The 17,591-nt window shown below is 36.8% G+C and overlaps 1 protein-coding gene across 3 annotated transcripts in view; it reads left to right on the plus strand.

Annotated features, from left to right (window-relative positions):
- RAP1B (RAP1B, member of RAS oncogene family) overlaps window positions 1-17,099 on the plus strand; it is a 53,265-nt gene extending 36,166 nt beyond the window's left edge. For 2 of the 3 annotated variants that reach the window (XM_059683542.1, XM_059683543.1), the window contains exons 2-8: window positions 5,025-5,107; window positions 6,092-6,160; window positions 8,114-8,170; window positions 9,080-9,220; window positions 12,360-12,503; window positions 13,439-13,555; window positions 15,764-17,099. In XM_059683542.1, the coding sequence (XP_059539525.1) occupies window positions 5,051-5,107; window positions 6,092-6,160; window positions 8,114-8,170; window positions 9,080-9,220; window positions 12,360-12,503; window positions 13,439-13,525 (555 nt within the window). In that variant the 5' untranslated portion in view covers window positions 5,025-5,050 and the 3' untranslated portion in view covers window positions 13,526-13,555; window positions 15,764-17,099. The remainder of the gene's footprint in view (window positions 1-5,024; window positions 5,108-6,091; window positions 6,161-8,113; window positions 8,171-9,079; window positions 9,221-12,359; window positions 12,504-13,438; window positions 13,556-15,763) is intronic. The other variant, XM_059683544.1, reaches the window with a different exon arrangement.
- The last annotated feature ends 492 nt before the right edge of the window (window positions 17,100-17,591 follow it).

A 17,591-nucleotide genomic window follows, 5' to 3' on the forward strand; every position in this document is an offset into this window, starting at 1 on the left:
ATTTTAAGTTTCCTAGTCAATCAGAGAGAAGGGGCTTGTCTCCCTGTACCTCAGCTAGGCCCTACCACAAAATATTTTTTTAAATTTCCTGAAGTCATTTTTTTTCTATTAAGTCCTTTTTATTTTGTTTGCAACTTTAAATCTTGACCAATCTACCCCTTAGAAAGACTTCTGAAATAGAACCTAAGTAGGTTATTGTTCTCTTTAAGTCACTTTTTTAAAAGATATTTGAATCTGGTCTTTCTTTATCCTGCTGTTTTAACCTTTTTCTTTTATGGGAAATTAAATAATTAGTAATTCAGTTGGAATTCTGCACCAAATTTCTGTAAGTCTTCCTGAGATTTAGGAAAATCCCTAAACATAATTTTAACTAAATTCTAGACCAAGTGTTTAAATTCAATTTTTATAGCTCTGCTTTCTACTTACTCGATTACAGGGGCTATTTATTGTTTAGTATAATTGTTCCCTTACTGAGAAACCCTCAGGAAGGTAGTTTGTTTCAGAGGTAAAGGGGAGGAGCAGAAGAAATAGAAGGGTTTTGTGGGTAGTATAAATAGACAGAATGAATCAGGGAGGGTAGGTTTCCAAAGATTTGAGCAACAGAGAACAAAAGAGAGACTATTTTAGTCATATTTTGAAGCCCCAGAGTACCAATTAAAGAAGTTAATTATTCAGTATTATTTTTGTCCCATAATTCTTCATAAAATTTTAGTTCCTATTAAGGTATTAATTTTGACATTCCGAAAGTTGACCATCGGTCTAGTTGTTAAGTCATAATTGTTAGTCACAATTTTTGTCATTTACCAATTTAAGTGCAAGAATCAGGATTATATTGGAAGTTTATAAAAGACACAAATTCTACTTAGAGAAGGTTTTGGCTTTGACAAATAAGAAAGAGATCACTAGAGACAAGAAAAATGGTGTCATGATAATTACTTAGAAGAGGCACATTGGGAACTTTATAGGTGATAAAAGTGTTTTAAATTTTAATGAGGGCTGTGTTTGTGGTTGCCAGCACTAGAAAATGTCAAAACTAATTTAATGACTAAGATCTACTTGTTTCATTAGATGTAAATTATTCCTAAATAAAAATGATTTGAGCCCTGACCAGTTTGGCTCAGTGGATAGAGGGTTGGCCTGCGGGCTTAAGGGTCCCAGGTTCAATTCCAGTCAAGGGCATGTACCTTGGTTGCAGGCGCATCCCCAGTAGGGGGTGTTCAGGAGGCAGCTGTTCGATGTTTCTCTCTCATTGATGTTTCTAACTCTCTATCCCTCTCCCTTTCTCTCTGTAAAAAATCAATAAAATATATATTTTTTTAAAAATGATTTGAGTACTTTAAAAAAAAATTTTAATAGATGTGCCCTTGCAAACAGATTCTCAGGTTCCCTAACCAAGTAGAGGTTAGGAAGGAACCACATAATCAACAATTCTACAGTTATTGACCTTATAATATGCCATCATGAAGGTTTTGAAAGTGACCCAAGGTGAAATTTGACAGTCATTCCCCTTTGCTTGGTCACTAGTTTTACTCATCTTCAACCTTTTAGTACTTGGGGCTAGTTTGAATTTAATTGCAGGCTTATCAGGCCTATGCCTCCGTCTATTCCAAATGAAGCATCCTCTATTCAGGGAATGAAACTAGACAGTCCAGGAAAAAACAAAACACATCACAAATAGATGGACAGAAGCAAAGCAAGTAACTAAAGAATTAAACTAATGGCAGAAATATTTACCAAACAGTACACCTCCAAGCCAAAACCTAAAGGCCTAATTGCCTTACACAAAGATCAATTTTTTTGCAAGTCCAAGATAACAAAACAAATTTAACAATGAAAACTCAAGGAACCAATTGGAGCTCCCACCATTGTTAAGACTGACTCATCTGACAGTAAGTTCAAAGAACAAATAGCAGTGAGTCAAAAGCAGCCTATTTATTTAGTACACTTGTTTGGCTAAGGGCTTCATTTGGAATGATGCCAAATGAAGGTCTTAGGTCAACTCTCAAAGAATAAGAGAGACTATTCATATCTGAAACAAAAAACAAAGCTGAAGTTATTGATTACTTTAAGAAACAAGCTATCCTAGTCAGACACAGTCTTCCCTGAAGAGAGCAGACTGCTAGTTTTATATGGTTTTAGGGAATTAGAGTTTAAAGATGAACAAACTTTCAAAGGCAGGAGTGAATTAATGCCTACTAAGTATAGGAATATACCAAATTGGGGGTGGGGAAGGGAAAATCCTACCTTCACTGAACTAATATTCTAGAAAGATAAATAAGATAGGCCCTGACTGCAGGTCAGGCCTAGGGGCCGTACCTGTGCACGAATTTCGTGCACCAGGCGGGGGGGGGGGGGGGGAATGAGAGAATGAGAATACATACACACACTGAGGAGCCAGATTATTATGACCACCTGACGTTTGTAGGCAAATCACCTATAATTTCATGCTGAAGCTGCTAGAGGGCCAGACCATTATAAATAGGGAAGCAGGTTGTTTACCACGACAGGAGAAGTGATTTTTTTCTGAAGATACGGGTAAACAACGCAATTTAACAGCCTTTGAACGTGGAATGGATGGATGGATGGATGGATGGATGGATGGATGGATGGATGGATAGATAGATACACACACACTGAGTGGCCAGATTATTATGACCACCCCATCAGTACTTCGTTGGGCCATCTTTTGCCTTCAATACTGCGGCGATTCTTCTTGGCATTGACTCCACGAGATGTTGAAAGGTGATGCGAGGAATCTGACACCATGCCTGATGAATAGCACTGTCCAGTTCTGTGAGATTTGATGGATGGAACCAGCTGCCTGCTGGCTCTTTTAACTTCGTCCCACAAATGCTGAATTGGATTGAGATCTGGTGATTGTGGGGGCCACCTAAGCAAGGTAAAGTCTCCCTCATGTTCTTGAAACCACTCGTGCACAATACGAGTGCCGTGGCATGGTGCATTGTCTTGTTGGAAGAAGCCATCTCCATTGGGATACGCCATCAACATGATAGGATGAACTTGATCAGCAACGATACTTAGGTATGTTGTGCTATTCAGACGTTGTTGCACACGAATTAAAGGGCCCAAATCATGCCAGGAAAACATGCCCCAAACCATAACACTGCCCCCACCATCTTGAAGGGTTGTACTCATATATGTGGGGTGCATGCTTTCATGCTGTTTCCGCCAAATTCTCACTCTACCATCTGCATGATGCAACTGGAAACGTGATTCATTGGACCACCTGACTTTTTTCCAATGCTCAACTGTCCAATCCTTGTGTTCCTGTGTGAATTGGAGACGTTTTATCTTGGTAACTGCAGACAGCAAAGGTGTTCGAACAGGCCTTCAGCTTTCACATCCCATACAATGCAGTGTACGGCTAATTTGCCTGCAAACGTCAGGTGGTCATAATAATCTGGCCACTCGGGGGGAGTGTGTGTGTGTGTGTGTGTGTGTGTGTGTGTGTGTGTGTGTGTGTAATATCCCAAGTTCAAAGGCCGTTAAATCACGTTGTTTACCCATATCTTCAGAAAAAAAATCACTTCTACTGTCGTGGTAAACAACCTGCTTCCCTATTTATAATGGTCTGGCCCTCTAGCAACTTCAATGCGAAATTATAGCTAATTTGCCTACAAACGTCAGGTGGTCATAATAATCTGGCCACTCAGTGTGTGTATGTATATATTAGGTAGAAGTGAAGGAGAAAGTTTTGAAAGAAAGTCCATGGCAATAAGCCTGGCATCTTGAGAAATAAAGGAGTGTCATAGAGAGATAGATTAAACAAAGGATATCTTTTCTAAGAATATAAGCTGGAAGAAAGAACATATAAAGAGATTTAACACAAAGAAATATACCAAAGTGAGTCCATTTATGATTGACTTTCAGAAGGGGCTATCAGATAGTGACTGGTTTACAGAATCATATTCACTGAAGCAAACAATTATTAGTTGATTAAATGTTTTTAAACCAGTTCTGGTAGTTACTTGTTGCTAGGACAAAAGAACTATTATTTCTTGATTAAGAAGAAAGTTTAGAACCTGTTCTGGTGGCTACTTTTGTATCATGGCCACTGACCAAATTTTTCCCCCCTAGGAATGTGGGAGCTTTGTATTCTCATGTTCTCCCCTATTATGGAAACTTTTAGTGTCTCTGATAAGCCTTAGTATAGTTTGCTTCTTTTTGTTTTATTGCTATTGATACTTAGTATTTCATAATATTGAACAGAGTCTGGGCATTCATATTCAATTTTGCCACTGATTCCTAACCATTTTCAGACACCTTGTATCTCTCCCATTTCAGCAATGAATATTTGGTCTGCTTTCTCTGCTAACTCATTTACCGTTCATGTATCTCAGGGGTCAGCAGTTTTTTTTCTATAAATGGCAAAGTAAATATTTTAGGCTTTGCAGACCAGATGGTCTCTGCTGTGACTTCTTAACTGCCATCACAGCAAGATAGCAACCACAGACAGTGCACAAATGAATAGGCATGGCTGTATTTCAATAAAACTTTATGTATAAAACAGATGGTGGACTGGATTTGTCTATAGACTCCTGCCCTATCCTATTTATCTTTCTAGAATATTAGCTCAGTGAAGGCAGGATTTTCCCTTTCCCCACCACCAATTTGGTATATTCCTGTACTTAGTAGGCATTCAACTACTTGTGACTCAGGATAGAAAGGAAGGTAAACATGTCTGTTGCTGCCATCTTATAACCAATAGAATATCCTTTCAAGCTTTTCTTCAGCCTCCTCCCCCCATTTATTTTCTTAATAGAGTAAATATTTTATTCTAATTGAACTTAGGAAATGCTGAAAGTCATATCTGTAATTTTGCAGTTTCTTTCTGCATCTGATGTGTTAAAAGAGCCCATTCTTTAGTAAGTATGTTTATGGGATGCTCCATATTAGTGTGGTATAGTAATCATTTTTAAATAAATCTATTTGCTTGAAGGTCTTATTCATATAAGGACCACCTGATTACAGAGATATTAAGATTTTTTTTCTTTCTTTAATAGGTACTAGCTTTTGACAGGTTTGCACCATGCGTGAGTATAAGCTAGTCGTTCTTGGCTCAGGAGGCGTTGGAAAATCCGCTCTGGTAAGTCATTCTCACTATACCTAAGCTCTTCACTCTAAGACATGTTCTTCTGTTGAGTTTTAGGTTTTGATTATTGGTTCTCGTTTATCTGTTAAGGTGAAATCTCAGTAATTTTAGAAGCAATATAATATTTTTCTTAAAATTTTAGTCAACTCTTAGTTGTATCTGGGTAGATCATATTTTCTCTGGAACACTGGTTCCAGACCAACATGAAATATGCCAGAATACAGTGTGAGCTCAGCACAGAGGGTGAGAGCATATAAAAGTGTGCATTTCAGAGCCACATAGGAGTTAATTTTGGTCTTTGTCATTATATATATTTTTATGTTAGAAAATATTAAATAAAGCTTATAAGAATCTTTTTCAAATAACACCTCTGACTATACAGTTTTTACATTATTTTGACAGTAATATTTTCTGTATCAAGGAATAGTATAGCAAGAAGAAAGACACAGCTTGATGGTGGTTGGGAAAGGGAAGAAACTTAGGGAAAATAACTTGATGAATAGATGAGAGTTTAGCAAAGCCCCACAATAAGATAGATTGATCATCTCACTTGGCCACTTAGCACAGAACTTGACATGCTGAAATCAAAATAAGAAGTATGTACAACAGAGCATGAGCTGCTTTTTCATGTGTAATTATATCCAGAGTAATGGGGAAGTGTTATGAGTATACACACATGTGTGTACACAAAACAATTAGCCACTTTCTAATTAAAATTCAATTAAGACTGACACTGGAAATATTTAAAAAATTTTAAATATAGTATGATCTCTAAATTTAGAATTACCTAACAAAGAGCATAGTGATTACTTTTTAAAAAAACAACTTTCTAAGGTAATCTTACCAAATGCATGCATTCAAATGTGGTTGTGTTTTTTATCAGTGGCATAACTACTATGTGAAATCAATAGTTTGAAATGTACAGATTTGGATTTGTTCTTTTCTTTAGAAGTATAATGGTATGTTAATTTTTTTCAGACTGTACAGTTTGTTCAAGGAATTTTTGTTGAAAAATATGATCCTACGATAGAAGATTCTTATAGAAAGGTATATGTTACTTTTAAAGGCCTTTTGCTTTTCACTTTACTATATAAATTATTGGTTTTAGCTTTATAATTATTGAATGTTGTTTACATAGTGGGAAAAATTTACACTTGATTATTTCTTGGCATTCCATGTCTACCAGTTTATGAGGCTTTTGAAGACTTGGCTCTCGCTGTCCCTCTCATTCTCTCTTCCTCTCTCTGAGAATTTCAAGTTTATCATGACCCCAACATTTTAATTTGACAAATAAACTTAAAAGCTAGGCCATCCATTTCAAGTGGTAGCTTCATGGTCTATCCAAACCCCACCCCAAAGATGAAAAAATACTCTCGGGTTCCCTTCATTTTAACCTAAAGATGTGAGTACAGGAGTATCCCTAACCTTCCTACTAACAACTCTTTGAGAAAGTGTCACTGCTCATAACGGAAAGGTTTATTGCGATGTTCGCTAACACAGCATATGACAATAGAACTTAATGTGGAGACATTTAATGTAATAGCAAGAAAGTTATGCCTCACCTTATGTAGCAGCCAACATGGCCCCTGCTGCTGTGCAGTCAGTGTGTTTCATTCCTTCCTTTGTCCGCAGTCTACAAAAACAAAACAAAACTGGAAAGCCCTTCCTGCACCCTAGCAGTGAGGCAGTAGAACTTTTTTTCCACAGCTAATTTTAAATAACTTTTTTCCCTAGAAAATGTTGGGTGAGCCGAGACCGGTTTGGCTCAGTGGATAGAGCGTCGGCCTGTGGACTGAAAGGTCCCAGGTTCGATTCCGGTCAAGGGCATGTACCTGGGTTGCGGGCATATCCCCAGTGGGAGATGTGCAGGAGGCAGCTGATCGATGTTTCTCTCTCATCGATGTTTCTCTCTATCTCTCTCCCTTCCTCTCTGTGAAAAATCAATAAAATATATTTTTTTTAAAAAAAAGAAAATGTTGGGTGAAAGATGGTAACAGAGAAACACAATTTATTTTTATTTTTTTTTTAAATATATTTTATTGATTTTTTACAGAGAGGAAGGGAAAGAGATAGAGAGTTAGAAACATGGATGAGAGAAACATCGATCAGCTGCCTCCTGCACACCTCCTACTGGGGATATGCCCGCAACCCAGGTACATGCCCTTGACCGGAATCGAACCTGGGACCCTTCAGTCCGCAGGCCGACGCTCTATCCACTGAGCCAAACCGGTTTTGGCCACAATTTATTTTTTAGCTGTCCTCTGCTTCCTTGCTACCAGAAATTTTATTCCAATATAGTGAAGAGGGGAAGTGGTTATCTAGAAAAATGAAACTCTTTCTAAAATATTGGCAGAATTGTGGTAGGCAGAATCACTTCTGATATTATTCTCACTACAACTGGTTTTAATTTTTTAAGCTTTTTTGAAATAATTTCCTTTTTTTTAATGAAGGGGTGGGGGGTTTTTTTGTTGGTTTTTTTTTTTTTTAATATATTTTTACTGATTTCAGAGAGGAAGAAAGAGGGAGGGAGAGAGATAGAAACATCAATGATGAGAGAGTAGCATTGATCGGCTGTCTCCTGCACGCTCCCCACTGGGCTCCGAGCCCACAACCCGGGCATGTGCCCTTGACCAGCATCGAACCCAGGGCCCTTCAGTCTGCAGGCTGACGCTCTATTCAATGAGCCAAACCAGCTAGGGCTGAAATAATTTCCTTTCCAGAATAAAGTGTTTAGTGATTCATATTGAGCTTGGATCTTGTCACTATCTGTGTTGAGTCGGAATACATGGTTTTTGCACCTAATACAAAGTTGGTGGACCTTAATTATCTAGCTATTTTTTTCTTCTGTTAAAGTATTGAGATTAGAGTTGCTATAATCTGTCTCTGTTTTAAATATCATATTAGTTTTTGTGTATATTAAGATAGTGTTGTTTATATATTAAAAAAAAAAAATGAAGGTCTATTTTGTCTTCCCTCCCCCCCTCCCCACCCCCACCCCAGCAAGTTGAAGTAGATGCACAGCAGTGTATGCTTGAAATCTTGGATACTGCAGGAACGGTATGTAAAATGAAGAACCAAAGTATATGCACAACTTATGCAGTATTGTCCTTGTAAATGCTAATATTCTATAGACAGATGTTTGTGAAGCTTATATAAAAGTACTACTTACATTAAATTGTAAAGCTTTTTTATCCTTGAATTCTACTTTTTCTGTGTGACCTTTGTAATTACAGGGAGTCAGTTATTTAAAAAATAAGTAGAAACTTGTTTGGATGAAAATTTTCAGTCTCACTAGTACTTTTAAAGCATGTTAAAATTTATTACCACATTTTAAATAATGTGGAAAATACTTGGGTATACTTATTTATTTCTATAAGATATATTTATTCCTCTGTAGCTGTGTGAAATATTTTGAATGATATCATTCCTCCTTTAAAGTATTTACAAACCAACTAGATTTGTTGGTATCTGAAGATAAAGGGAAGATTTATTCTGGATATATGGTATTCATTCAACTAATGTTTGAGTACCTGATATGTGCCATGGACTATGTTCTTTCCCTAATGGAAGAGAAAAGGTATGGGAAATGGCAAGATGTAGGTAAGCATGCTGGTGGACCCCATAGAACTAGAGCATTGTGAGCTTAGCTGTAACTTGGGGACTTATTTGGGTGCCCTGTAAGTTATAAAATATTAAAAGCTTCCATTAAGTAGCTTTTAGAGACAGGATATTTCTGTTCCACTTGAGTATAGTTTTTGCACCTAAATCTGCTTTGGTGTATCATTTTTAAATTAAAAGCTTATTTTTTGAAATAACAGCTTTTCAAATAGGATCTTGCCACAGATTGTAATTTAAAGATATGTTACATAATACTACAATATTCTTCATTGAGCTCTAATTATAGACTTTAAAAATTGTCAAATTAACTGTCACAACATTATTCTTTAATGATTCTTTCTATTGTAGGAACAATTTACAGCAATGAGGGATTTGTACATGAAAAATGGACAAGGCTTTGCATTAGTATATTCCATCACAGCACAGTCCACATTTAATGATTTACAAGATCTGAGAGAACAGATTCTTCGAGTTAAAGACACTGATGATGTAAGCTGACATCCAAATAAATAAATGTACTTTATTTTAAACTCTTATTGTAGTGATATCCAATTTAAAACCAAGAATTTAAAGTTGATGTATTTATTTGGGAGGCTTGTATTTCAAAAGCTTTTTCCTTGAGAGGCAAAATATATCTTTAACCCTCATACCTATTTCAAATATATATAATGTGGAAAGTGAAAACACTCCTCTCCCCTTAACCTGTGTAAAATAAAATTTATATCCTTCCCATTTTTAAATCATGCATTTGGTGGGGAAGAAGGACAGATGTGTGTGACAAACATTAACTAATAGAGCAAATTATGTTCTGGCCACATTACTGGTATATTTAAGAGCCTTTTTAACATATGAACACATCTAAAGAAACTATGACAGAAAAGGAGAAAAATAATAATTATTTTTCAGGAAACCAACAAATATATTAGATTCTAATGTTAATTTACATGCCCCTTCAAAGTGCACCTTAATGGAGTTTAATCCCTGTAGGAAACTTCAAAAGGATTATTTTAATTCCTTATCTTACTCTATATAGCAGTGGTTCTCAAAATTCATCTTGCATTAAATCACTAGCTGAAACTGGTTAAAACAGATTGCCAGGCCCCACCTGCCCCATTCCCAGAGTTTCTGATTCATTAGGTGTGGGATTGAGCTCAAGAATTTGTATTTCTAACAAGTTTCTAGATGGTGTTGATGTTGCTGGTCTGGCCCAACACTTTCAAGAACCACTGTAATATCTATAATTTAATTATGGTAAATATTGTGAGACTTCTAGGAAATGCTGTTGTTTCTTGGACTTCTGAAATAAAAACTTTGGGGCACCCTACATATTTATAGTGACCTCAGTGAAGCACTTCTTAATTAGTAAATCTGTTTTGTATTATCTGTAGTAACTACTGTAATTTTCTTCTATCAATTGCATTAAACAAGTATTTATTAATATAACTAGAGGCCCGGTGCATGAAATTCGTGCACGGGGCCAAGGGGAGTTGTCCCTCAGCCCAGTCTGCACCCTCTCCAATCTGGGACCCCTCGAGGGATGTCCGACTGCCGGTTTAGGCCCAATCTCACAGTCTGGGACTGCTGGCTTCCAACCATTTGCCTGCCTAATTGCCCCTAACCGATTCTGCCTGCCAGCCCGGTCACCCCCAACTGCCCTCCCCTGCCAGCCTGGTCACTCCCAAATGCCCTCCCCTGCTGGCCATCTTGTGGCTGTGGGTGCCACCATCTTTGAGTGTGTGCAGTCAATTAACATATTCCCTCCTTATTGGCTGTGGGTACCACTATCTTTGCGATGGTGAGGGTCAATTAGCATATTCCCTCTTTATTAGATAGGATACTCTATATCTTCTTAAAAAGCCAAAATTCTTGATTTTCTAGTTTGGATTTTTTCCCCAAAAATTCTTTAGAAAGTCAATCTCTAAATGATTAAAGGGAGTTTTGAAGAATAAGTATTATTTTTCCATAGTGTCCTTTTAAAATTACAACATCACATGCATCCAAACACTTGATTAATGTGGTCTAGATTTTAGTAAATCAAGATGATTGTAACTTTGTAGCATTTTAATTAGACTATAAATAAAAATTCTGTTTTAGGGACTTTTCAAATTTCTCCTTTTTAAGTTGTAAATTTGAGACTAATCCTATCTGATAATAGACAAGCATGGTAATTAACCGTAACTTCGCTACCCTTCCCATTGGCTAATCAGCAGGATATGCAAATTAACTGCCAACCAAGATGGCGGCCGGCAGCCAGGCAGCTGAAACGAACAGGAGGCTTGCTTGCTCCAGTGATGGAGGAAGCCAAGGTTCCCCGCCTGCCGCGCTCAGCTCTGAGCTCCAGATGCAACAATGTTGCAATTATAGAAGCTAAACAATCCCCAGGTACCTGCTTTCAGCCAGGGGGGCCTCAGAGCTTAGAGTGGCCAGTGATGGGAACAGAGTTTCAGTTATAGAAGCTAAACAAACCCAGATATCTGCTTTCAACCAGCAACGGCCTCAGAGCTGGAGTGGGCTCTCAGCTCCAGTGACAGCTATAGAAGGTAAATAAATCCCAGAATAAAACAAAAAGAAAAAAAAAAGAGGCTGGGAGCTTCAGTCGCAGGCCAGCCTGAAAACAGCCCTCAGCCTGTCATCAAGGTTGGCCAGGCACCCAAGCGGGACCCCCACCCTGATCCGGATCACCCTTCAGGGCAAACCAGCTGGCCCCCACCTGTGCACCAGGCCTCTATCCTATATAGTAAAAGGGTAATATGCAAACTGACCCTAACAGCAGAAGGACTGGGAATGACTGGTCACTATGACACACACTGACCACCAGGGGGCAGACGCTCAATGCAGGAACTGCCCTCTGGTGGTCAGTGCACTCTCACAGGGGGCAGCTCTGCTCAGCCACAAGCCAGGCTGATGGCTGCCAGTACAGCGGTGGTGGTGGGAGCCTCTCCCACCTCCTCAGCAGTGCTAAGGATGTCTGACTGCAGCTTAGGTCTGCTTCACACTGGCAAATGGACATCCCCCGAGGGCTGTCGGGCTGCCAGAGGGATGTCTGATTGCCATCTTAGGCCCAATCCCCCAGGGAGCAGGCCTAAGCCAGCAAGTGGTCACCCCCAAAGGGTCCCAAACTGTGAGAAGGCACAGGCTGGGCTGAGGGACCCCCCCACCCCCGAGTGCACAAATTTTTAGGCCCAAAGTGGCCTCTAGTTATTTGATAAATGTGTGTCAGAAAACTTGAAGTTGATTCACATCTCTAAAAGAAACATTTTAAAATTTTGAGATATACTGGCTTTTTACAGCAACACCCTTTGGTACTTCCTTTTTGAAAAAGTTTTGTATTTTGCTTATTATAATCAGTTATAAGTCCATTGTGATATAATCTTAAGGGTTATTTTCCCCTTTCATAAACAGATCCTAGCTTGTTTTCTAAAATTTTCATGTGAAAGGTTCTTAAATTAACATTATTAAGGCTTTCATATTTAACTGTAAATTATATTACAAATGATTACTTTAATATTTTTCTCTGGTGTAATATAAAAAATAATCCTTAGAGTTGACTCTAAGAATTCTTTGAATTTGAATTTATAGCATATATTTATTTACTTATTTCTTTTTACCCTCACAAATATATTTTTAGGTTCCAATGATTCTGGTTGGTAATAAGTGTGACTTGGAAGATGAAAGAGTTGTAGGAAAGGAACAAGGTCAAAATCTAGCAAGACAGTGGAACAACTGTGCATTCTTAGAATCCTCTGCAAAATCAAAAATAAATGTTAATGAGGTATGGTGAACTATACTTTAAAATCTCTATTTGGAATTCAACATGCAGAATTAATGGAAAATAACATATGTGTATTAACACAACCTCAAATTAATATGTACTCGGGGTGCTTTTGTTGTTGTTGTTTTTCCTTTTAGTATTTTTTATTGACTTCAGAGAGGAAGGGAGAGGTAGAGAGAGATAGAAACATCAATGATGAAAGAAAATCATTTATTGGCTGCCTCTTGCACGACCCCTACTGGGTGGGGAATGAGCCCGCAACCCAGGCATGTGCCCTTGACTGGAATCAAACCCAGGACCCTTCAGTCCGCAGGCCAACTCTCTATCCACTGAGCCAAACCAGCTAGGGCTCAGGGTGCTTTGTTAATCTTCTATTAAATAATCTTCTATTAAATAATATGCATGTTAATAAGCAACAGTGTATTTTAACCTCATCATTAAAGTGGAATAAACCATGAAAGGAAGGAAGGCTGGAAAAAAAAAAAATGGTAAGGGTAGGGAACACGAATTAAGCCTTTGGATATTTGAAAGATGTGTTATGTAAAAGAGAGCAAATTGAAAAAAGTATGCACAGTTATTGCCTTGAAGGGGCTTAAAGTCGTATTGTAAAGATACATGGAAAGATCTGAAGAAGAGTAAATGTTCTAATTGAACTAAGGTTAAGATCTCTGTAGCTCCTTCAACTCAGTACTTATTTTAAGGAGAACAATTTTAGCCCTCCCAAAAAATAAACAGAAAAGAACTTGGCATTTATAAGAATACCTGGTTTTACTCTTATTTCTTAACTGAAAAAAAATGTTTCCTTTCTTGGGTTCATTTATATCCATGGAAAATTCTATTTTTTAATTTTACTTTTTGGAGGTTTTTTTGGGGTTTTTTTGTTGTTTTTAGTTTTTTGTCTCCTATAAATTAAAAATATATATATATGTTTGCAGATCTTTTATGACCTAGTGCGGCAAATTAACAGAAAAACTCCAGTGCCTGGGAAGGCCCGCAAAAAGTCATCATGTCAGCTGCTTTAATATACTAAATGCATTGTAGCTCTGAGCCAGGTATGTTTGTTTATTTTCCTCCTTTTTTAAATCTTTTAACTTGTAACCTCAACTTCATTTAGGGCACTCTTGTTAAGACAGCAAGTATAGAATTTTTTCTTGTTCTAAAAAAGAAATAATTACTTCCCTTTTAAGATATTCATGAGTTAGTATAATATCCTAGTGATTAAAATAATTATTTCATTTACATATCATGAGAAGTATTACCCATAAGTGAATATTCTAGTTCATTTAATAAATGCTTATGCCCCAATAGGACACTGGTTTTTGCTGACAATACAGTGATGAACAATACTGACCTCTCTTTGCTTCTTCATTGCCTTAATTGAAGTCTAGTGGTAGAGTTGGACAAATAATTGCAAACTATGATAAATGCAAATAACAATTATAAATAAATGTTATTTATTCTATAACATTTATAAATGTTATAGAATAAATCCAGCCTGGTACTGATAATAAGAATTCATGACACGTTTATCATAGGCCAGGCACTATTTTTAAATACTGTCTGTGTTACAAATGAGTGAACTGAGACACAAAAAGATTACTTGTTCAAGCCCTGCAGTAAGTAAGTACAAAGCCAGAATTTGAACCCAGTGATCTGGAGTACATAATTTAAGCCATGGACTGGCTGCCAAGTCCATGCTTCATTACTAGTGAGTACTATGTCATAATGAGTACTATAGGAGCTTGTAACTGGGACACCAAATCAGGTATGTCACATGAACTATGGATTCAGGCAAAGTCTGTAAGAGACATCTAAGCTGAGATAGGAAAGTCAAATAGAAATTGTGTAGGGGATGGAGAATTCCAGCCAGAGAGAACCACAAATTCAGCCCACCGATGAGATAGCAAAGGAAAACTGAGCATATAACATTTTTATATAGTTTTTGAAAATAATCATATTAAATGAGTTAAACCTTATAAAGCAATTGATCAGTGCCTGGCACATGATAAATCCTCATCCATTTAGCGACTGCTGTTTGCCAATAATAATGGTTCCCTGCTCAGTGTTAATTAAACCATATTGTACTGTACTTGGGCACTTTATATGTTTGTGATTCTGCTGCTTCTTGTGTTAAATTAAATGGCCCTATACTACCATAGCACTCTGGTTCTGTATCTTTGGGGGGTTTTGACCCTACTCTCTGTTTAAGGCTTTCCGTTCAGAGGTATATCCTCTCACTTTTGTTATTCTCTCTTTCCTGACCACATACATGCCCATTCTTTGCACACATGTGCCTGAACTCACACATTCCCATCTGTCCCTTCCAATTTGCTACATTCAGTCTGCTAGAAAAACTTAGCAAACTCAGAGTCTAAATGAGGGCTTAAAGTTCGAGGCATTTGGGAAATCAGCAAACACATACGTATTAACAGCATTTCTGGAGCTCGCAACAAGTCTGAGCCCCACAAAAACAGTAAAAAAAGGGAACATTTTTTTAGCCCAGACATGTATGGAGAAAACCATCCAAAGTAAATAGATATTTGGCAATGTGTTTTGACTTATTTATATCACTCACAATTTTTTAAGTTTACGTGATTTTAGTGTAATACTAGCCTTTTTTCTGACATCTAAAAATTGATAGAATGTGTTTAAATATGGAATTAGAAAGTATATATATAACTCAACTGTAAAGAGCCATCATAGGATAATTTCTTGTCTGCTCTCTGAACCAGCTTTTAGCCACTCTTATTGAAAGAGCGAGGAAGAAAGGCCTTGATTTTCTGATACTAGCAACCTTAGTGAGCTGTGCATTCTATACTTATGATGTAATTCTGGGATTGTGAACACTTGTAGAATCACCAATTTTGTTAATACTGCTGTCTTTTCATCTTAATTCTAAGGAAGTTGAACTGACATAAAATTTCAATGTGGTTTCCTCCCTCCTCCCCCTGCTTTTAATCTTTGGAAGGTAATACACAGAGATTTGCACTAAGGGATACTGCCTTTTTTATCTAAGACTTTCATTTGACTAGCTTTCAAGAGGGCAGCAGGTTAGATGAAGTCATTCTAAAAGGATGAAAACATCTACCCTTGCTTTGCTTTGCTATGAGTTGTGGTACAATGTCATTAATGTAATGAGGACAAGAGCCTGCATTCTATTCATTTTTAAAACTTGAACCCTGTTGTCTTAATGTGTTCCTTTGGCTCTTGTGTGTGCTATTTTCAACCCATGTTTGCAATTTATTTTTTTCTTTTGACAGGTCTGAAGAACTGTTGCCCAATTCAACAGTGCCAGCATTCCAACTTTGTTAAACCTACCAACATCTTAAATGGACTTTCTGTGGTGGTACCCTTTAAGAGGCGGATGAAAGCTACTACATCAGTTTGCACATTCTAATCACTTTCCAGTATCACAAGAGAGATTTTTACTTATATAATAGCCCTAGTGTATGCATCTGGTAAAACCAGAGGCTACAATCCAGTATTACTGCTAAGAGACATTTTCATCCACCAATGTTGTACATGTATGAAAATGGTGTACTGTATACTATAACGCACCCCATACTTTGTTTTGGAGAGTACAATAATGTAAATCCTAAAAGCACCACTATTTTAGCATAATAAAAGAAAGTCCAAAGAGCTCCTATATAGACTACTCCAGATAACTTTGCTTCTTTGATACTTGTAGCTTATTGTAATTTTTTTTAAGAAAATCAAGGTCATTATCATTGTATTATACAAATAAGCGCTTTGATTAACACAGCTATATAGTTTTTTTAATTTTTAAAAAACCTGTGGAGACAGTGATCTTGTCTTTAAAAATACAATAGTCCTTTCAGTATAATGTCTTAGATTAAAGACGTTGCCTTTAATATCTGTTGGGAAGGAAATGTCCAGATTTTTCAAATCTCTTATTATATGTTTCCTTTTTTGTTTACATAGGGAACAATGTTTATAGTTGTGTGTACAGTGGGGGTCTACAACAAGAAGTGTATATTTTCAAACAATTTTTTAATGATTTAACAATTTTTGTAAATCATTTTCAGGCTTCTGCAGCTGTAGATTCTCACTGTGAATCCCTTGCTTGCTCATGCATAAGTGTATTTGCAATACCAAATATACAGGTTTAGTATTTTTGCCTGTTAGTGATTGTTTCACATGTGTAACGTTTTGGTTGAGATGTTAAATGGTGGACGAGTACTGTGGATGTGAATGTGGGAAGTAATTTTAATCATGTGTAATTGGTCACAAGGCTCAAGTTGCAGTAACTATTGCTGTTTTATTTAACAATGCCTTGTTGCTTTGTATGCATTAATGTTTGGGTGTAAAGATTGTGTGTCTATCCAACAGGGAGCCACAGTATTTAAATTGAGCAACCTAATGTTACAACTACTTAGAGGTGGCCAAATGTAAACTAAAAGCCTTAATTAAAGTGGTGCAATTTTGTATAACTTAGCATCAGTAGTTCAATAAATTTGGATTGCCATGCAAGGGCTTGCATTATAATTACTTGCCACTTGAATGTGTTTTGTGTAATGTTTAACAGTGCTAGTAAATAAATATAGATTTAACTTCTTTTTAAATCTAATAGGTGTATTTTACATAGTGTGGTTTCATAATTTAACATTTGGGCAAGCAGACTCATTCATTACGTACAGAATAAGTGAAATAATGTCATTTTTTCCCTAGCATTATTTGAATATCCATATAACAACCTTTTGAATTTATCCTTGGGAAAGAATTTTGTAAATCAAGCAATATTACTTACGAATATATGCCTTCTGCATAATGTTTAATAGCTCTTTGAGGTGTAAGGAAGAATTGAAAATACGTTGACAGATGTTACACATTTGGATTTTTTTAATATAGGATGAAGTTATACTTAGAATATTATGGTTATAAAATTTTTTGAATGAAGTGGACTCAAGTACTACTTTCTTTTTAGATAATAGGTCTGTCTGTGTCTTATGTGTACTGTAATTCAGTTTTTTGGGAGGCGGTGGTTGCAAACAAATGTTAACTCAAACTTTCTTAAAGTACTTGTCAGCCACTGGAGTATATCATCAATTAATTACTGATACCATCTCA

This window comes from Myotis daubentonii, chromosome 2 (assembly GCF_963259705.1).
Source record: "Myotis daubentonii chromosome 2, mMyoDau2.1, whole genome shotgun sequence".
Lineage (NCBI taxonomy): Eukaryota > Metazoa > Chordata > Mammalia > Chiroptera > Vespertilionidae > Myotis > Myotis daubentonii.